Source organism: Chinchilla lanigera, unplaced genomic scaffold (genome assembly GCF_000276665.1).
Source record: "Chinchilla lanigera isolate Chin_1 unplaced genomic scaffold, ChiLan1.0 scaffold00155, whole genome shotgun sequence".
NCBI lineage: Eukaryota > Metazoa > Chordata > Mammalia > Rodentia > Chinchillidae > Chinchilla > Chinchilla lanigera.
In genome coordinates, this window is record NW_004955556.1 from 1355259 (window position 1) to 1378333 (window position 23075).

At 41.4% G+C, this 23075-nt stretch overlaps 1 protein-coding gene across 9 annotated transcripts in view; it reads right to left on the reverse strand.

Annotated features, from left to right (window-relative positions):
* The window catches only part of Wdfy4 (WDFY family member 4), a 242170-nt gene that overhangs the window by 176289 nt on the left and 42806 nt on the right, over positions 1-23075 (reverse strand). For all 9 annotated transcript variants that reach the window (XM_013508791.1, XM_013508792.1, XM_013508790.1 and 6 more), the window contains exons 12-13: positions 16684-17246; positions 1887-1980 (exon numbers count right to left, since the gene is read on the reverse strand). In XM_013508791.1, coding sequence (XP_013364245.1) covers positions 1887-1980; positions 16684-17246 — 657 coding nt within the window. The remainder of the gene's footprint in view (positions 1-1886; positions 1981-16683; positions 17247-23075) is intronic.

Genomic DNA, 23075 nt, shown 5'->3' on the forward strand with positions numbered 1-23075 from the left:
GGTGCTGGCTCTGTGGAAGACAGACCCACGTGGGTGGCCCAGCCCAGCCAGGACCACACAGACCAAAACCCATCCTCGCTGACTCACAGATCAAAAGCAACACAGTCATATACTACACATCAACAAGACATATCCTGGGAAATCCAGTGTTGGGCAGTGTTATTATTACGTGATCACCATAGAGGGCACTTATACAAACTAAGGTGGCTATAATATCACCAGGAAATATAATCTGAGGGGGTCAGTGCTGCAGAGGGACTTCTCACTGACTGACATATCCTTCTGCACCTATGACTGGGGTCATAGGTGGGGTCATCTTTCACTTTTATCCCATCCCACTCCACCAGCTTCTCTCCCACAGGGCCTGTAAAGACGCCCGCTACACCGGAACGCATGATCCTATGCACTGGTGTCCTCTGCACTGGTGTCCAGCAGAGGAACAGAAACCAGAGCAGGGAGTCACCACAAAACATGTGAGCATGGAACTCACTTAGGCCTTTTTTAACTCCTGCACCAAATACTACAGATTGTCCTTGGCAGGAACAGTTCTGGTCATCACTATCTGGGCTTCTCTTCTGCTCTGCTTCAGGATGTAATTAATAATGCTAAATAGTTGTCATTTCTTCCTAAAACATACAGCCTCTTTTTAAATCTTTGTTTCCTCTCAGCTGCCCTTTCTATTGGCTTCCTGCCATTGCTGCTAGTCACTGTGGGAGGCGTGTTTTCCACACCTTCTTCAACTTTCCCATGCCCTCTCTCGGAGCTTCTAAGAGATGGGCTCTTCAGTTTGAGAAGACTCACTCAGATCCTGCCTGTTCCGCTGCCCCATGCCCTCCCAGTGCCGTCCCAGCCCCATGCCCACCCCCATGCTACGCCGCCTCTCTGCAGGGGTTTTGCCCTTCTGTCCACACAGAATCCTGCAGCACCTTGTTCTTTCTGTGTCTCCACTGCCTGTACCCCTATCCCCTTGGGAGCCACCATCCTATCAGTTCTGTCTCTGAGAAGGTCTCCAGACTCCTGTCTCCATCCCTTTCGGCAAACACCATCCACACCCAGGGCCCACAGTCACTGCCTCGGCTATGGACACCGCCTCCTGACTACCCTCACTTCTTCCCTGCCACTCAGTCCCAGGCCATTCCCTAGCAAACAGCTGCAGCGCTATTTATCACACAAACCCCTAAGTGTGCTGACTGCACTCACTCTGGAGACCCTCATTACCCTGGGGACAAGACCTCCACCCCGGGGGAATCTCCCATCTGCCGCAGCTCCTTCCAGCTGGTTAATGGCTGCTCATCATTCACTGCCCTGCCCCACCACAACAGCTTTCCTGACCTCCACCCCTTCACCCAAATTAGCCTCCCAACCTCCATCCCATCGGTCTCTAGGCACCTTGTTTCCCTGACTATCATCTGTGATGGTGCATTGATCTCAGAGTGTATTTATGTGGCTCCTTGCCCTGTCCCCACTTCCCTGTCTCCACCACAGATGCAACCTCTGGGAACAGCCTGTGACCATTTCTGGTTAGCCCTGCATGTCCATCAGAGAACAAGCCATGGTCTCAGCCAGCACCCTTGTTCAGGGCCCACTGGTGCCCCCAGCGCCAGGGCTGTGCCTAGCACCTGGCCACTCAGTCATTCTCAGTCACATTCTGTTCACCTGTTGCTTTTAGAAGAACACTTCACCAACAAAAGTGACCCACTCTGAATGGCCTTGGAAGGGTGACATGAATCATTCAAGGGATCCTGAAAGGGGTACCACCCAAGGTGCTCTGCTACCACAGGTACTGAGGGTGGAGGCAAAGACACAGAAAGAGAGTCTTGTGCCAGAGGAGCTTGAAATATCAGCCACGGGACACAGACAGAAGACATGCACCCGTGAACAGGTACCTGTGGGTGGTCTTTGTGATACAGCCGGGGAAGCAGCCTCACCATGATGCATACAATCCCAGGGTGCATAATCACAGCATCCCCTTCGTCCAGCCTGCAGAGAGAAGGAGAGCAGAACATCAGGCAGGAGCCCTCTGGCCTCTCCTCAATGTCACAGTATCCACCAGGTCCTTCTTTCTGAACAATCCATGCCCCATATTCTCATTACCTGGATGACCCTGAACTGACCCTTCTGAAACCAATTTCCCCAGCTGTACAGTGAAGGGGACGGTGCTTCATTTTCCTCTAGAGACACAGAGCAGGCCTCAGTGCTCTAAGGCCCAGGGCCCAGCACAGAGTCAAAGCCCAGCAGAAGTCATCTCCCTGGCCTCTTTCCTTCCCTCTAGGTGTGAGGGAGCTCACGAAGGCCTCACACACAGAGTGCCCAGAGGCCTTCAGAGTGATGAGCACACACTGGCTGGTCCCACCCATTGAATGCAACGAAAACACACCCTATATTTCCATGAACAGACAAATGGACAAAGGAAATGAGGCATTTACACACCATGGAGTGGGCCGGGGATATAGCTCAGCAGTACAAGTGCCTGCCTGGCAAGTGCAAGGTCCCAAGTTCGATTCCCAGTACCAAAAAACAAAAAACAAACAAACACACCATGGAGCACTACTATGCCCTAAAGAAAGGTAAACTTGAGTCATTTGTAGGAAAATGGTTGCATCCTGAGACCATAATATTAAGTGAAATAAATCAGACACAAGCTTAAATATCATGTTTTCTCTTATATGTGAAATCCAAATTATAGATAAATTAAAGAGCACATTAAAATATAGATAATAGGAAGCAAGGAGGGCCGGGGATATAGCTCAGTGGTATAAGCACCTGCCTGGCAAGCACAAGGTCCTGAGTTCAATTCCTGATGCTACAGGAAAAAAAAAAAAAAAAAAGGAAGCAAGGAGATAGATCTTTTGCAAAAGGGAAGGGGACAGAGAGATGAAGGGAGGGGGAGAGAGGGCAGGAAAGGGTTATGAAGAAAGAGTTAAGCTGTGTTATGTACATGCACCAGCTCCCCATGGTGAATGCAATCATTACTGCAAACATGGACTAATAAAAATCAACCTGATGGGACTTCTGGGTCAGCTCTGAGGACTCTGAAAACAAACGGTGGCAGAGAAGGAAACCAAACTCGAAGTACCACAGAACCGGCAATGGCTTTCCCAGGCCACCCGCTCCAGCATTCCGCCATGTGGATGCACAGGGAGCCTGGAACTCGGAGCTCTGCACCAGGTGCAGGGGAGGGGAGGAGCTCCAAGAGAGCCCGCTACTGCTCATCCAGGAGACAAGGAGCAAAGCTGTGAGACGCCTTTGGTTTCTCCATTCTCTCCCACCCCACCTCAGGGTAATTCCCATGGGAAGAGCAGAAACAGGCAGCTGCCAGGCAGGTTCCTGCTCTCTAGGCAGGGGATCTGTGTCCCAAGAGCATAGGTCAAATCACTGTCTCTTTTTCCTCCCTCTGCTTGTCCAGCGGAGACAGATGCAGCCCAATGAAAGAGCAGAGAAACTAAATCTCCTTCCAGCTTTTTAGACAGAGAAGGAGAAAGCGGACCCCAGGAAGTCAGAAAGTGTCAGGGAGAGGTTGAAGAGGAGGAGGCTAGGAACGGTGTAACCACTAGTTTTCCTATTTGCCTCAGTGCTCAGAGGCCCACCAAAACTTGCTGGTGTGTCCTTGCCTACCTTATTCACCAGATCTGGCACAGTGTGACGTCCTGCTCTTCCCCAAAGTCAAAATGATTGTGAAAGGGAAACTTTTTGAATCAATTCAGACACTGAGGCAGCCACAGGAGACAACTAAAGACACTCAGGAAAGAGGACTCCAGGCCTGCTTCAGAGAGTGGCAAGGATGGTGGGATAAGAGTGTTCAAAGTAAGGAGTATTTTGAAGGGTATTAATGGCAATGTGTCTTTTACTGTAAAGATTATTTTTAATTTAAACATTTATCATAGTTTTTTATCACAATTCATACTTCAAATTGCCCTACAAAGCCCTTGAAAATCAACCTGACACTGTAACTGGGGACTGTAGTGGGTGGAGAGAATCCTAGGACCCAAACCAAGCTGGGTGTGCTGAAACAAATCAATATTCTCCCCAAGATGCTAACAAGAGTCAGAGCTGATCAGAGAACATCAAAATGTCCATCATACAAACTAAAATTGCTCAACATAGAATGAACCAGAAAATGTCAGTTTTCACACAGAAAAAGACCAATGCTGAGATGAAGCAGATGTTGGAATTTTTTGACAAAACCTTTAAAGCAGTTATTATTAACTAAATCCCAAGAAGTAAGAATGAACACTTTGGAAATGAATGGAAAGTAGCTTTTTTTTTTTTTTTTGGTTTTTCTCTGGTACCAGGAATCGAACTCACAACCTTGCACTTGCCAGGCAGGCGCTGTGCCACTGAGCTAAATCTCCAGCCCTGAAAGTAGCTTCCATAGTGTAATGGTTAGCACTCTGGACTCTGAAATGAATGGAAAGACAAAAAGTCAGTCAAGAAACAGAAGCAATGAGAAAAATCAACTGTAAACTTAAGAACTAAAGAATGCAGTGGCTGATGAAAAAAAAAACTCACTGAATCAGAAGAATAGAAGAATGAAATGAAAGAGAATAATCCATGAACTTGAAGACAGAACAATAGGCATTGCTCAAACTACACAAGGAAGAAAAAGATTTTATAAATGAAGAGAGTCTCAAAGCCATTTATCACAATACCAATGCATCTAACCTGCCAGTTATTGAGGTCACAAAAGAGAAGAGAAAGGTGGTATATAAAAAAAATATGACTGGTAATTTTTTACACAATCTTTCATAAAATTCCATGAAATACATACCCTTAAAGATGCAAGAAGCTTGGCAAAATTCATGCAAAATGAACAAAGACATCCTTGCCAGCCACATCATTTGCAAACTGATAAACCCAGAAACAAGAAATCTTGAAAGCAACCAGAGAAACATAACATATTGCAGACAGGGGGATAATGCTTTGAATGACCATAGATTTTGTCATGAGAAAGCACAGGTTGGAGAACAGGATTTTTAAAATGTTCCAAAGGAACACAGAATTAATCCCATACTGTGTCAGTCAGCTTTGCATCATTGTAACAAAATACCTGAGAAAGACAGTTTAGAGGAAGAAGGGTTTATTTTGGCTAACAGGTTCAGAAGTTTCAGTCTATGGTAAGCCAGCCCTTTCCTTTGCTTTTAGGCACAGGGCAAAGCAGAATAGCATGGTGGAAGGGTGTGATGGAGGAAAGCTGTTCACTTTGTGGCAGCCAGGAAGATAGGAGAAAGGGAAAAAGCCAGAGAGGGAGCAAGGGTCTGGGAGCAAGATACATCTTTCCAAGGCACACGTCAGTGACTTGCTCTCTCCAGCTGAGCTCCACCTCCTAACAGCACCTTGACCCATGAACAACTCATCAGTGGCTTAACCCACCGTTGAAGTTAAAGCCTTGATAATGCAGTTAGCTCTCCAGCTCCCACCTCTAAATGTTGTTGCATTGGGAATCAAGCCTTCAACACAAGAGTGTTCGGGAGACATGACATATTTAATTCATAACATATACCCTGCAGTAATGAAAGCAAGATTTAGAACATTCCCAAGTGAAGACAGAGAGTTTCTTGCCATCAGACTCATGCTATTTTGTAAAAGGTTGTCTGTCTGTTAATGTTTTCCTCCTTTTATTTTTAAAATTAAAATTAAATAAAAACAATTTTTGAGCAAGATGTGGTAGCAAATGCTTGTAATCCCACCACTCAAGAGGCTGAGGCAGGAGGATCACTGCAAGTTTGAGACCAGGCTGGGCCGCAAAGTTAGCTCAAGGCCAGCCTAAACTGTATAGCAAGACCTTGTCTCAAAACAGATCAAAAAATTTTTTAAAAAAATACAATAAAAACAGCTTTTTCAAAAGTTCTCTAGATAGTAGAAAAATAATCATAAAAGGAAGATTGGTACTTCAGGAGTGAGAAAAGAATAATAGAAATGGTGAATATTTGTGTAAATGTATACATTATTTTTCCTCTTAAGTTGTTGAATATATGCATGGTAGTTGAAGTACAACTGTACTAAATGCCATATAGAAGACAGTACAGCACATGCAGAGGAGGATCAGGGCCTATTAGAGAGAAGCTTCCTCTAATCCACTTGGAGTAGATACTAACTCTACATAGACTACACTTAAGTATGCAGATTGGAATCCCTACTGGAAACACTAAAAAACACTAGACAAAGAGAGGTAAAAATTTAATAGACAAATTCAAATGGAAAACTAGAATATACTCAAATGATCTACAAAAGAGCAAGAAAAGACAAACGAGGAAGAAAGGGGGAAGAGAAAAACTAATAAAAAGGTAAGACAATTCTTGCTTCAGATCAACAATTACATTGAATAATATATATATGAAAAATAAAGACCAAATTATACACTATCATTAAATATGATACAGATAGACTAAAAGGTTAGAAAATTTTATGGCATGCTAATACCCATCAAAAAGTTGTTGTGGTTCTATTCATTTCTGAGAAAGAAGTTTCAGAATGAGAGGGATTAACAGAAATAAACAAATTATATTGCACAACGATGAAAGGAGATGTAACCATCCAAAATGTGTACACACTTTACATGATAGTGATAAAAATTCATAAAAATTGATGTGACTGAAAGGACAAATCTCCACTGATAGTCAAAGACTTCAGCACTCTTCTACTGTAATTTCTACAGAAATAGAAAATCACCAAAGATTGAACTGAACAGCTCCATTAACCAACTGCTATAACTGACATTTATAGAATGCACCACACAACAAGTGCAGAATGTACAGTCTTTTCAAGTAGTTCCCATGGGGCATTTGTCAGAAGAGCCTATACCCTACATCCCAAAACAAACCATGAAACCTTTCAAGTAAGTAAAATCATACAAACTATGTTCTTCCACCACTCAGAATTAAATTAAAAACAAGTAATGGACTTCAAAAGTCTTTAACTTGGAAATTAAACAACAGATTTTCTAAATAACTGTTGGATGAAAAAGGAAATGTCAAGAAAAATTTTAAAATATTTTTAGTTTAAGTAAAAAGAATATACATAGAAACATTTGTGAGATGTTGCTAAAGCAGTGCTCCCAAGAAATGTATAGGATTAAATGCTTTCATTACCAAAGAAAAATGACTCGAATCAAAAACTTTAAACTTCTACCCTAAAATGCTGTTTGTAAGAGGAAAATTAAACCCAAAGCAAGTGGAAGAAGTGCAGTAAATATGGCAAAAATCAATAAAATTAAAAACTGAGAAAATAATTGAAATAACATTCAAAGGCCTTATGCTGAGAGGTCAGTCTCAAAAGTTCACACATTCTTTAAAAAGATTTTAAAAGTTGGAGAATCATTAGCTGAGCTAACAAAAAAAGGGAGACTATACAAATGATCAATATCAGGAATGACAGACAGAAACTGCTATAGGTGCCCCAGACATTGCAAGGACACTAAGAAAACACTGCAAATACCTTTGTGCACATAAATTTGACAATTGAGATGAAATGGAACAACTCCTTCAAGGCCACAAACTACCAAAACTCAAGCAAGAAGAAATAAATAACCTGAATAATTTATAGCTCTTAGAAAAACTGGATATGTACTTAAAAACCTTCCCATAAAAATGTCCAGGCTAAGTGTTTTCACTAGTGAATTCTACTTCACATTTTAAAGAGAAAGGATCTCAATTCTATAGACCCTCTTTCAAAAATACAAGACAAGGGAGTATTTCCTAATTAATTTTATGAGACAATAATTACACTGATTTCAAAAACAGAAAAAAACAGTACAAATGAAAATTACATTCTAATATCCCCTTTTCACTTATAGGCAAAAAATCCTCAATAAACTATTAACAAATCAAATTGAGCTATACATAAGATTAAAAGGCTTTACTGCCATTTTGGCTTATCTTACAGATGCAAGGCAGGTTAAATATTCAAAATTCAGTCAATGTAATCCATCATAAACAAGAAAATCCATAAACAAGAAAAATCATGTGACTGTATCATTTAATGTACAGAAAGCATTTGACAGATGCAACATCTGCTCATGATAAAAACTTTCAGTAAATTAGAAGGAATTGTCCATAAGCTGATAGTAGACATCTATTTAAAACCCCATAGCTGATATCATATTTGAGGGCAAAAGACTGAAAATATTCTCCCTAAGATTAAGAATAAGACAAAAATATCCACCCTCTCCATTTCTATTCAACATTAAACTGGAACATATAGATTGGCAAGAAGAGATAAAACAGTCACTATTCACAGACAATATGATTATGTACATAAAAGACCCCATGGAATCTACTTCTTTAAAAGTTAACCAAAGTCCTAAACCTAATAATTGAATTTAGCAAGGTCTCTAGATACATATTGCATTTAGTTAAAAATATAGTCCACATGTAAAAAGTGATTACATTTCTAAATGCTAGAAGTGAAAAATTAAGAACCGAAACTTTTAAATAACATTGGGAATTATGCTCAAAGACAGATGAAGTTCTTGGGTGTAAATCTAAAAAACACATGCAGCTCTTCTATGTTAAATACAACAGACTTAATGGAAGAAAACAAAGACCCAAATAAACATAGAAGTATCCTACATCTGTGTATGTAGGATGTAGGGATGTAGTTAAATTGTAAATTCTCCCCAAATTAATCTACAGATTTAATATAATTCCAGTCAAAATCCCAGAAGGATTTTTTGTACTTATGGGCTAGCTAATCATTAACATTTCTCTGCTACTACAATAGCCAAAGGCAAAGAAACTAAAATCACCAAAGCAATTTGTGAAGGACAAATGAACTTGGAGGATTTATATTTGCTGATTTGATGACTTATTATACAGCTACATGACCAAGATAGTATCAATAAAAGTCTGGACCCAAAGAGCAACAGACCAGAACAAAATTTAGAAAAAAAAAAATCCCCACAGATAAAGCCAACTGATTTCTTACAGAGGAACAAAGATGATTCAATGGAAAATAATAGTATTTTCCATAAAGAGCAAGAGCTAAACAGCCATATGTTAAAAGAAAAAAGCCTCAACTTTACCTAACCTCATACTGAGTATGAAGTGACTCAAAATGGATTCCAGACCAGAAAAATGTATAGAGGAAAATGGAATGATCTTGGGTGAGTCAATGAGATCTTAGATATGACATGAGAATCAGATGTACAGAAGGGAAAAAATGTGATGAATTGGGTTTCATCAAAATCAAAAATTTTACATCTCTCAGAGACTCTGTTTAGAGATCAAAAGATAAAATTCAGACTCGGGGAAATATTTGCACCTATGTAGTGTGAGCTACTACTCAGGAATAAAAGTGTATGAACCACAAACACATCTAACACAGATGAGCCCAAAGGCCTTCTGCTGAGAGAAGTCAGTCAAGAAAAGTCACACTTGTGCATTTCCACATATGAGTATGTGGTTTTCTGGAAAAGACAAAACTATAGGAAAACTCAGTGGTGGCCAGAGATTGGGGTGGGGAGATGGGGAAGAGGTTCACTACCTGGAGCAACACTGGGTGATCTGAGGTGAGGGAACTGCTCTCTACCATAATTATAGTAGTGGGCATGTGATTACACATCAATTAGAACTGTGTAACAAAAAGAGGCTTTTGCATATGTAAATGGAAATAATAATGATGATAAACTACATAGCTAATCCCAAACTACAAGCAGCTGATTTCCCAACACCCCTCCATATACCACTCCACAATGAGATGGTTCTTGGCACCATGAAGGTGTCCCAAATTAATTTATCTGAGTCAACTGAACAAATACTTAATTGATATTTACTGTTTCCCAGGCACCACTCAGATGTCTTGGATATAACCATACACTAAATGAACTAAAACTCATACCCAGAGAATGAGGGAACAGGTGTAGATAACAAAGATGAAACAATAAATAAATTATAAATAATAACTATAATTACATAATAGATCCTCTTATACACTATAATGCTGAACAATTAAATTTTAAAATGACAACTGCTGTTGAGAAAAAAATTAGATCAGAGATAGGAGAATCAAAAGTGCTTGGAAGGGAAATAGGAAGCAATGTGTTGTTTTAATTTGTGGGTCAGGGCTGGCCACTTGGAGAAGTTGACACTTGGGCAAGACTGGAAGAGGAGTGCAGATACACAGGAAGAAAGCACTTCGAGCAAAGGAAGTAGCTATTGCAAAGGCTACACAGGAGGTGTGTGTCTGGCATATTCTGGGCACAGCAAGAAGCCTGAATTATGACTCTGAAGCCATACAAGAATAACAGAAAATAAAACTACAGACCAGCACCCCTTATAAACACACATGCAAAATCTTATATGTAATATTAGCGAACTAATTCCAACAGCACATGGAAGGGCTCATACACCATGACCAGTAGGAATTTGCCAGCAATGCAAATGATCCAACATAAAAAGTCAATCAATAAAATACACCACATGAATAGACATAGGGAAAAGAACATGGGACCACCTTAAGTGTGGCATAAAGAGCATTTGATAAAGTCAACATTCTTTCATTATAAAAGCTCTAGGAGTAAACAGTAACTTCCTCACCATACTGTGGGAGTACTTATGAAAAGTCCACAGATAATATCAAATTAGATGGTAAAGCTGGTCCTCAAATCCATGTGGAATTCCAAGGAACTCTAAGGGGTTATAATAATATTTACAAAGAAGAACAAATCTGGACTGCCCTCATTTCTCCAAGCTCAAAGCCCGCTACAAAGCTACAGTAATCAAAACAGTATGGTATTGGCATGAGGAGGTATATAGACCAAGGAAGTAAAACTCAGAACCTAGAAATAAACTCATGCAGCTATGGCCACTTGATTTTTGACAAAGGTCCTAATGCCATTCAAGAATGGATTTTTTAACAAACAGTGCTGGGACAACTGAACAGCCACATGCAAAAGCTTGAAGTTAAACCCTTTCCTCACACCCTATACAAAAATTAACTCAGATGGGCCACAGACTTCGACAAGAATTTGAAACCATAAAACTTCTAGGGAAAAGATAGAGGTAACTATTTGTGACCTTGGATTAGGCAGTGTAATCTTACATGTGATGCCAAAATCACAAGCAACAAAAGAAAAAAGTAGATAAAAGAGACTTTACCAAAATTAAAATCTTCTATGCATCAAAAAGCATTACTAAGAACATGAAAGACCTACAGAATATTTGCAGACCATGTACATGATGAGGGCTTAGTAATAATACATAGAGCACGCTTACAATTCAATGAAGAAAAAAATCTTTGGTTGTTATCAATTAAAAATGAGCAAAGGATATAAATATATATTTCAACAATGATAAGGAGATGGCCAATAAGCACACAGAAGGATATTCAATATCATTAACCATTAAGGAAATTCAAGTCAAAATCACATGGAGATAATACCACACATTCATTAAATGTGCAGAGAACACAGCCAGGCCAGGGGGCTGGAGAGCCACTCTGCCTGGATCCCAGCCCGAGTCTTACCCTTGACCCACAATCCCTCAGGCAGCTGGAGTTTCACTTCCTGTCTCTAACATTAGGGTAGGTCAAAGGCTGTGTGTCTCTTTTAATGGGGAAAAACATTCTGACATTTAACTACAAAAATAAGATAAATGTGACCCAGAAGTCATTTATAAAATATCAGGGCTGATGTATGCTATAGGGTCAGAGCCCAAACTTTAAACTGCAGGCTCTTATGCCTGTGCATTTAGGATCAATATCATTACTGTGGTAACATCAGAGAAAAGCAAGAACACATATAGAGAGACATGCACACCAACATACAACACAGACACATGCACACACACAGGCTTTGGAAATAGACCTGGGTTCAAATTCTGGCTGTGATACTTACTGCATATATGATCTTTGGCTACATTACCTTTTCTTAGCTTGGTTCCCTTATCAGTAACATTCCAGGATTTGGGAGAGAAAGAAATTAAAATAAGCATTTTAGTTTCATCACTTTCATCACCTGATCCATTTTCTAAATGTTTTGTCCACCCTCTGAGAGCTGGCTGACTCTGGGTGAGATTACACCTTAAGGTCTCAAGTCAGCCTGCTTGGTGTCTGGTTGGCCAGAACAGAGGCTCTCCAGAGAGCTCTCTGGAAAACAGAGATCAGGGAAGCCCAGAGAAAGAATTCACCCCAAAATGGAGCCAAGAGTGCAGGCTCTGGGAGTCTGAACGGCTTGGCTGCAAAGGGCAGCTGCCAACCCCTAAGCAAAAGGAGCAGGAAGAAGGGATGATCATGGAGATGCCAGGGGAAGAAAAGCCATGGAGCAAGGCTCACAATCATAAGTCACGCTGCACACAGGGAACTTTCCTTGATACCACAGACCATAGAGTCAAACTCTCTAAAGGCACAAGAAAAAATAATTATGAGTCACAAACTTGAAGAAATAAAAGAAACAGATAAATGTGGACAAGAAGGTCTATAAAAGCATCCAGTTAATTTGAGAAAGAACCAAACCAGTACAGCAAGATAGATAAAATGCATCAATTAAAGCTAAGAAATAAAATCTATGTGGATAGATGGAGCATCACCTTAGATACAGCTAATAGGAGATGCAACAATCTGGAACACAGGTCAAAAAGATCATACAAGACAGTGCACAGGGATACAAAAAGATGGAAAAGGTGGAACAGAGGTTAAGCATGCAGAGAAGAGAGTAAAAAGCTAAGCATATGGGGCTGGAGATTTAGCTCAGCGGCACAGCGCCTGCCTGGCAAGTGAAAGGTCATGAGTTCAATTCCCAGTACCTGAAAAAAAAAAAAATCAAAAACCAAAACTAAGCACATATCTAGGTGTCTTGGTTCCAAGTTTATAATAGAAAAAAGATTAGAAAGAGGCAATAAAGAGAATATCCAGCATTAAGGAAAGGCACTAATTATTGGATTTAGAAAACCTCAGCACTTGTAATTGCTGAGGCAATTACAGAGAAAATAAATATTCTTTCAAACTAATAAACAGCAAGACAGCTATCACAAATACAACTCCATGAAAGAAAAGTCTAATGATGTACTACACGTAAATAGGAAACAACCCCAGAGAGAAGTGTATAGATGCAAGAAGGAATGGGAGGACAGATACTAAAAGTACACAGGTAAATCTAAAAAAATAATAGAACTAGAATGTATGTTAGAAAAAGGTGAGAATATTTAAAAATTCTAAGATACTTTTTATACCAATTGGAAGAAGGATAAAGAATAAGATCTAACTTTAACCATCATGAGGACCACTAAAAGAATAGTCATAGATAGACTAAGTTCCACATAAGTTGAAAAAATTAAATTAAAAAGTAAAATAATTCAAAAAAGACAAGAAAAAAAGGACAAATACAAAATAGCAAAGTGGCAATCATTCCAAATACATCCATAATGATTAAAAGGTGAAGAAATCAAATCCTCCAGTTAAGTGACCAGAAAATACCACACTATATTTTAAAAAGAAATAAAAAAGACTAACTCCTTATTGTTTACAAGAAAAACATCTAAAATAAAAACGTAGAAAGTATTTTTTTTAAAAAGGACAAAAACAATTTCTAGGCACACATTAAGCAAAAGAAAACTAATAAAATCCTGTTGTATTATTAAATAAAGTCAATATTGAGGCTTATTTCACTTATGAGTATGGTCTCTAGTTGTGACCATTTACCTATAAAAGCCTCAAATTTGTCTTTCTTTATAGGTGAGTAACATTCCATTATATAAAAGTACCACAATTTTCTTATCCAATCCTCAGTGGATGGGCATTTGGGTTGCTTCCACAATTTAGCAATTACAAATTGTGCTGCTATGAACATAAGTGCACATATATTCCTGTGATATGATTTAGTGTCAGTCCTTTTGTTTGTTTGTTTGTTCTGTTTTTTGTTTTTTTTTTCTGGTGCCAGGAATAGAACTCACGACATTGTGCTTGCCAGGCAGACGCTGTGCTGCTGTGCAAGCACCACATTGTCTCACTGGTGTAAAACCTGAAAGAGTTATTATAAACTCGGGGGTATGATAGACATTGCGAAATGATAGGAAAATGCTCAGGGGTAAAGGGCAACTGGGATGTGGGAAAAGAGAAGGGAAAGAAGGAGAAATTTTGTATATATGTATATACAGGATAGTTAACATAGTTGATCTACTGTCTTCTATTTCTTTGCTGAAAGAAACTGTCAATAAGTCCTTGATTGATCAATATTGCATGTCTCTATTTGTTTTCATGAGAAGCCACTTTGAAAATATCAATATGTAAAACAACAAGCATTGTTAATTTCCTACCACTTTGTTTGTAACGCTGTATTGTCTGTACTGTTCTTTTGCTATTTTATAAAAGGTTGTCTGTCTGTTAATATTTTCCTCCTTTTATTTTTAAAATAAAAAAGTTAATATTGAGGCAAAATATACATCTAGAGATTTTTAAAAATCCAGTGTAAGGGCAAACCCTTTGAATATTTAAAATGACATACAAATTCTACGTATATAAAATTCTTACAGCTCCAAATGTATGTGTGGCAAAATTAATAGAAATTGACACATCCACTGATACAGTGATATTCAATATATCTTTCTCATAACATTGTAGCAAAACAAATTTAAAATTTTAATGATATAGGAAAGTTAGATAAAACAATTGACAAATTTGATACAAGGGACATAACTAGAATATTGAATCCAATAATTGGATGGTGATCATTCTTCCCATGCACAGGTAGAATACTGAGGAAAATTTCCCACATCAAGGGCCATTAAGTTAATTCAACCAATTCCAAAAGAAGGGAATCCCACAGTCTTTGTCATCTCCCCAAGGTACAGCTAGAAGAATCAGCAGCCAAGAGCTGGCCAGAATCACTCTGGAACGCTGGACACTGGAGATTCCAAATGACGCCAGTGCAACTCAAGCACCAACTGCAAATCATAAAAGAAAGTAGAACAATACCAAGAACTGTGTAATATTAAATATAGAATTTGATATGACAAATTTGTATTTTAAAAGAAACACTAAAAATTAGTCTCCTAGTTATTCCAATTGAGAAAAAGGATACCAGAATAAGTAAAAATTAGGATGAAATAATAAGAATCCAAAAACGACAAAATGGAAAATTTCAGAGGAAAAATAGGAAATGTCAAAAAATTTGTTCAGGACCAGGATGTAGCTCAGTGGCACAGTGCCTCCCCAGCAAGCGTGAGGTCATGAGTTCAATTCCCAGTACCAAAAAAAAAAAAAAAAAAAAAATTGGTTCAAAGGACACATTAAAAAATAAACCTCTGGCAAAAATGCTGAAAGAAGAAAAACAAGTGAAAGCACATATGAATGCACGTAATGTCATCAATGAGAGATGAGGATAACACACCAGAGACACATATGAAGAAGATGGGGGGTGCATTGGTGTACCCCCACAGTTCCAGCCATTCAGAGGGCTGAGGTGGGAGGATAACTTGAGCCCAAGAGTTAGAGGCCAGCTTGCATAAGATAGCCAGACCTCATCTCAAAAGACAAATAAAAGAAGATACCATAAGCAACCTTCTGCCAATATATCCAAACTTGGATGAAATAGGAAAATGAGCTTGAAAAAATAACTTCCTGAGAAAATTCAAGAATAAATAGAAATTTATTCTCACAAGAATAAATCTTGCAAGAAAACAGCAGGCTCACAGGGTTTTACTGGCAAGTTCTAGCACAAAGCCAGGTGTAGAAATAAATAATCTTTGCATAGACTCTTCCAGCCAGCAGAACACTGTCCAACTCACATTATGAAGCTAGCATAAATTTGATAATAAAAATAGTTGAGCAAAGAATATGGAAAGATCAAACTTTCCTGTGAACAGAGTTGCAAAACTCCTTGTTAAAAATTAGCAAATCAAATTTAGCAATAAATATATCATAAACAAATTGGTTTATGCAGGAATGCAAGATTAGAAAACCAATTCGTTTACCAGATTATCCACTGAAACAACAGCAAAAACTTATCATCATCTCAGTATGTAGAGATTTAACATCCATCCCACACCATCTCTTTGGATAAAAATGCACAAAAGGGTAATTTATTGCCATGTGAATTGCAGTCTGACTTTGCCTCCTTGGAGAAATGAAGGACACACACCGATGATGGCTGTTGTGTTCTTTCATTCTCCTCCCACCACAAAATGGACCAGGTGGGGATGGTCCTCCATGTCTGCTTGCTTTAGTGGGATTCTATCTCACACACGAACAGTAAAAGCTTTCTATGGAAGTCTAAGCCCACGGAGAGCTGGCTTGTGCCAGGAGGAGGAGCAATTATCTCATTAGGAGAATGGAAGCAACAAGAAAGGACAGTGAAAGTCCTGAGGCTGGGATGGGCTCTGTGCTTTGTGTCCTGCAAGCTGAAGGATCTCACCCAGCCCTAAAAGTGCCATGGGGAGGAGATGAGACCTCAGAAGATTTAGGACCCAGAGGAGTGTGCTGCTCATGTTCCCAGGCATCCCGGAAGCCTTGCTGGTTCTTATGCCAAAGGACAGCCCCCTCCAGCCCTGCACTTACTCGGACTGAATGTTCTGCCAACTTCCAGCACAGGGGAGCTCAGGGTCAGAGCTCAGTTGACCTAAAGAAAATCAAATGGCATTTCCGCACACCTAGTCTGTGGCTTTGCCTTCCCACTACTGCACCCGGGCAGGAGATTTGGGGAAGAAACTGAGACACCTGGGTGCTCCCAGGCAGACGAAGGCAGTGAAGCCCTACCTCTCCTCCAGGCCTGGCCACTGCTTGAAGCTGCCCTGGAGGCTACCGGCAACTTCTCCTTCCTGGGTGTCTGTAGCAGGGGGCTGCCTCAGGTCCCTTCGCAGGTGGAGGATGCCGCTGGCCATGCTGTCCAGGAAGCCGAGGACCTGCAGGCAGCTCTGTGCCCTGGCTGGGAGTGGGCAATCAGGGGAAAAGGTGGTGCTCAGCAGTTCGGCAAACAGCCTGGCCTTTGTGTTGGGCCAGGACTGCTGAGGGGCACCTGCTTCCTCTGGGGTCCCAAAACAGCCCAACGAACAGAGGTCCTCGGCCAGCTTCTCAAAGAGCCCATGCCTCTGGAAGAAGTCACTGTTGACAGGGTCCAGGTGCAGTGCAGCAGACAGGGCACAGAGGGTGTGCAGCAGCAGCTCCAGGATCTGGCTGCGGGGCACAGCACCCCAGGCCTGCAGCGGGGGCGTGTGGAGAGAGCCCTCCAAGTCAGACAGCAGTGACAGCAGCCCGGTGAAGCCACTGGAGACTCGGAAAGCAGCTCGACCCTTGGGAGTCTCGAGGGTCCGAAGTAGAGACTGAAAGAGCAAGCAGATGGAACGCATGAACTGCAAGAGTCAAATCGCAGCCCAGCTCCCACAGGACCCTTGCAGAGGCATCTGTGTGCTCTGCCCTGCTGAGACCTCAGGAAGCTGCTGGAGCTAGAGGAAAGAAGATTCTCTAGCCTCAGTGTACCAATCTTGCTCCCCTACACTTGCTTTAGGTTACCCGTAGGTGCCTTGTTGCAAAGGGCTGTCCCTAAAGCCTGTGCTTACCGATAGGGTTGACCTAACCATCCAGCACCCTAACTACAATGCATCTCCCTCCAGAAGGCTTCCTGTGATCCTAGCTTACACTCAGCATGCAGCCCAGGTCACCCAGTGCCCTCCCATCCCCCAGTCATCACACTGCCACAGCTGCTGGACAGTGGTCTCGGTGCTCTGCCACAGACCAGGAGCCACACGTGGTCCACTCACTTCAGTGGGACACAGCTTCACCTGACAAGCCCCTGCGTGAGTGGGAGGAGCCTCCTCTTACCCTGCACAGGAGACCAACAGTGAAATCCACCCTCTCTATGCAGGGTGGTGCACCCATTCCATGCAGAGAGATGTTACAGGGAATCTACTCAAAAACTGATGAGAAGAGATGAGGATTTTAGGGAGAGAAAAGGAACTTCCAATGAAACAGAAGACACAGGTATAGCGTATGGAACATCCCACACATGGAGAAAGCACTGACAGAACCCAGAGCCACTCAGTAGAATCCAGTACCCTCCAGACAACTGAGGCTCTTGCTCAGGCAAACAGATTTCCTTCTAAAATTCAGCCTTTACTGAGCACCACAGTGAGACCTGCATGGATGCCAGTGTGTGGTCTATGCCAAGCATTCAATATGTTCTCATTCTGTGCTAATTTCACACCCTAAAGTAAAGAGTGTCTGGATAATTTCAGATAAATATTGAAAGTTTGTAGTTTAGGTATTCATTTATTAATTGATCACATGAGTTACAGGGGACTCCATCTAAATCCAGGCATTTTGGGCATGTCCTCTGGACAGTGGACAGCACTGTGGCTGCATTAGTAGACTCTGCAGAGAGGTTTGATTTATTTTATCTTTTTGAATATTTAATGCTCTAGTGAGACAAGGAAAAGGATACAGTTTGGCCATCAATTCCAGGGTATTTGAGATAAGGTTTGAAGAGATAAAAGTAAGAGAAACACTCCCAATTTGGGGAAGGGTTGATCTTGTAATTTAAACACATAAACACATAATTTGGAATGACAGTGTATGACAGGACATGTGGAAGTTAGCAGACAAAGAGAAAAATTGGTGTCCTGGGGGGACAGACTCAATTTTAAAACTCAGAAAATTAAATGGAAATTCAATAAAGTTACAGGTGATTATTTAACATGAATCTGTGCAATTTGGGAGAAAAAGGCAATTTTCCAGCTCCATCTCTGAAATCCTGGTACCCTAACCTAACCTGAGTGTCTATCCTCAACAACATAATGTGTGTCCCAACGTGAAAATTGTGTTCTCTAGCATGATATCCCATTACAAGAACCCCAAGGGTCCTGGTGGGTCATCAGTCCTGTGTTTGCACTCAGAGAACATGAGAGGACCTGGACCACACTGACCAACATATGGGATGAGGATTCTTTCAGAGACAAGGAGAAACGGTGGCCAGGAACTGCTGATAAGGCTCCCAACACCTTGCCTGTGACATTGCAAGAAACTGAAAACAAAATGAAGACCATTGCAAGCAGGAGAATGTATGAAAGGCCAAAGTCCACTATCATATTCAAAATGGAGAAGCAATATGAAGTGAGGGAGGACTCATCCTTACCAATATGGATTGATTGATCCTTTCCCGCTTAGAGAAATGTCTGACTTACTCCAGTGATCAGATCAATGATAACCTGCCACCGCTCAGTGTGGGAAATAGAGTGTCATTTTGCTCTTTGAAAAAGCAGCATCAGAGCCACCACTGTGAAGGGTCAAATTAGAGTCACAGGGTAGACTCTGGGGAGATGGAACTTCCAGACTGCTGGAAAGATGGAGGCAAAAATGAAATATTAAGGACACAGCAGTGATGTTGCTTTCTCCTCGGAAGTGAGGATGTAGCCTTGGTTTAAAACCCAAGACAGACTGGTATTTGTAGACATGTCCTTAGATAGAGCGTGTATGCACAACAGCAAAGGTTCTTGCAGAATGCTGAGGCCCTGTGCATGTGCATAGGCAGAATGGCCATTTGTTCTCATGCCTACCCTGGGATCCCAAGGCCAGGACTGGCTAAGGCAGACACTGCATCTGCACCTTCCCCACAAGAGCAACTCACTCCCAACAGAAAGTATTTTTCTTCAGCTGAGCATGATCTCACTGTAACTTTGCAGTATGCAATGCTTTTAGCCATTTCCTTCTAATGATCATCTCCACGGCTGGCTGCACACTGGTAAACCATATGCACGTGTCTCACTGTCTGAGCTTGACCGTGCACCTGATCACACAACATGTGCCGTGAAAAATCAGTCAATCACAGAGACACAGGGAAATCTCAGGCTCTGAGATGTTAAACAGGCAGCATTTATGTGAAGGCTTTCCGGGGCTCTGAACACCACTAAAAGGTTGGTTTTGGGCAAATGGAATGATGGACACTTCTGGGTTTCTCACATGACACATGACAAAATAAATACCAGAATAGGGAGGACAACTGAAAAACAGAGCTAATCAAATCATGGCAACTGTCTGCATGCCAGATGACCAAAGAATCCCCCTGTCTCCAGCAACCATCTTTCAAGTGCCCAAATTGGGGCCAGATATTACTTAGAAGAGCTCCATGCTTCAGAGTGCTGAGAGCAGATGTTTTGAAAGAGGAACAACCAGGAATAGCCTTCCTGGCTCTCTCTTGGAGGGACTGTCACCTGTAATGCCTAGATGGTAGCTTTCTTCTCACCCAGGGTAGAGGGGAGGAGGGGAAGAGAGAGATGGCTGTCCTTAATTGTTGCTTTGTTTGATTTATTAAATTCAGAGTCATTATCTAAAATGGGGCTAATCTCATTAGAACGTAGACTGCTCTATTATTTCTTGGGATGGGGTTAATTTCATATTTGCAGAGTCATAAAGTAAAGAGTCCAAAATCCAATTACAAAGGCTTAATTTCATGGCAACTAAAGAGAAACATCTCTATCATAAAGGAAAATAAATACTTCGCTACTTCGGGAAGTGATTTGTCAGGAACGGGGGGCCTAGGAAGAGGATCTCCATTACTGTCGCTCAACTTTGCATGGCAATGCATCACCAAGAGCTTTAAGGCTATGGAAGGGAGTAAATTTAATCAGGTGAAGTCAAAGTAATCAGGCTCGGGTTGACACATTTCAAGAAAGGTCAGCGTTAAGCACATTTTCTCATCCCTAACTCAGTTACCGCGTCATCGTCCCTGAGTTAGTATTCCTCCAGCTTGAATCTATAGGATGGATGTGGGCTGCAAAACGCTAACTATGTTAGGACTAACAGGATTTATTTCACATTCTATTATTTGTTATTCCTCATAATTTTCCATGTGTCATGCTGGAAGACTGGTGAGGTAATGCAATTAAACTCAGAGTTGAACAGCTAAATGTATATTAGCAAATCAATCTGAATTTCTGCATAACCCAATCACAGTCCCACTGGCTGTAGGCAGGAAATTCATTTGCTTACATTATCCTTTAACTCAGTTATTGCTTGCCAGAATTGGTGGAGCAGTCATATGCACTTCAGTGTTGGTATGGAAGAGCCCCTGAATTTGGAAACACCCGTCCTGAGTTGGTGGATTCTGCCACAGGGTAGAGACACGGAGGGGGCTCCATGATGAGACCTCACTTGAGAGGTGGCAACCCTTTACCGGGAGGGGGCACTGCCTGCCCCCATCCCTTGCTGTCCCAATACTGTGGCACTTCCATTATCTGACCTACTGCGTAGACACAGTGCCTCTCAACTTCTGAAAAGGGAGATCTGCCCAGAAAGAGCTTATTTTACATCTTTGTTTCCAAAGTTTCCCAGGGGCTCCAAGAATGATTTAAGGATGCTTGTAGATCCCACGTCCAATCCCAGTGAGAGTTCACTAGTGACTCCTGTGACTCAGTGGCGGGCAAATCTGGATGAGGCTCTGGGGCCAGTGATGTGTTCACAGCCCCAGGTCCTGCAGTGTGATGGCCCCTCCTGGGGCCTTTCCGACTGTCCTGCAGGACCCAGCACACTGAGCTCAAGCTAAAACTTTGTTAAATAAGCTCACTGAGTGCTCGTTCCTTACTTGCTCTCATGATAGCATGGTTCTGAAATGATATTGAGTCTGTAAAACACCATAATGGCTTTATATTGCTAATTCCAGAAATTCAGTCTATTACCCAAGGGCCAGCACTCCAATAAGATGCCTCTGGGCTGTAGAGTAAATAACGGGAACACTCCGCACGCAGGGCAAAGCCCTCTTCTACGCTGGGCGCAAAGGTGCTCTCACTCTCCAAAGTGAAGCAAAACTTTCTCCTCTGTGGATCTGCTTGACCTTCAGTATGAAAGTGTCAGAAATAGTTGTGGGTCCAGCTGAAAGTCAGAGCCCTGAGTGTTTCAGTCATGCCTTCTCTGTCCCTATGGAAACACATGTTAAACTGCAAATTCAGACACAGGAGGTGCATATGTGAGAGCAGCACAGCAAGGTGGAAGATCACTGGGTCTTTGGCTCAAACTAACTTCACCGTTTGGCAGTTGTGTGGTGTTAGTTTGGTGAAGGAAGTGCTCCAATTGCCTCTGCCTACAGCACTAGACACCTGAGCTAAGTGAATCTCAAGTCTTCCCAGCACATTTTCGTTTCTTGTCCTTGTCTTCCTCTGTGTGTGTGTGTGTGTGTGTGTGTGTGTGTGTGTGTGTGTGTGTGTGTTTTGCTGGGGAAGAAACCCAGGGCCTCATGAATGCTAGGAAAGTGTGCTTCCACTGAGCTACACTCCAGCTCTCATTAATTTCTCTTTGTTTTTATCAGCCCGTGTTTGCAGTATACAATGATTACATTCATCTTAGAGAGTTGGTGCAAGCACATGACACATCTTAATTCTTTTTGGTCCCTGTCCTTTCCCTCATTCCCCTCTCCTTCCATCACTTGGTTTTCTTCTCATTTATAAAATATCTATCTCCCCATTTCCTATTATCTATCTTTCATTTTGCTCTTTAAATTATTTGTACTTTGGGTTTCTCATATAAGGAAGTTATGTGTGTCTGATTTATTTCACTTAAACTTATGGCCTCAAGATGCATTCATTTTCCCACAAATGACTGACACTTATCCTTCTTTACGGCAGAGTACTACTCCATTGTGTATAAAAACCATATTTTATTTTTCCATTCATCTGTTGATGGACATACAGGCCACTTGCAAGGCTTAGCTATTGAGTTGTGCTGCTATAAACATGGGTAGGCATGGACCCCTGCATTATGATGTCTGTGACTCATTAATTCTTGATTTCTCTCTTCCTTGCTATGCAGTCTGCTTTGCAATCCCCTTATCTCGTGTAATTATGAGACTCAAATAACTTTTAAGACATTTAACTTTCCTTTTGTATTTTCTAAAAATCGCTGTCACTGATTTTTTTGGAGAGAGAGGGACCCTGTAATTAAATAAATCACTGTTTGGGTTCTTGTCCCCTATGAAACACGGGATGGTTTGGGTCACATGTCACTTCTGGGTGGGACACTCATGATGCTGTGGCCCCACCAGCTGCTGAAGTTTGGGTGACAAGAAAAGAGAATGTTTCAAAAACATAAACCACAAAGACAAAAGGAATGAATGGAAGGAACAAGAAGACTATGAAAGCCACAGATGGAAAGGACAGGGGATAAGA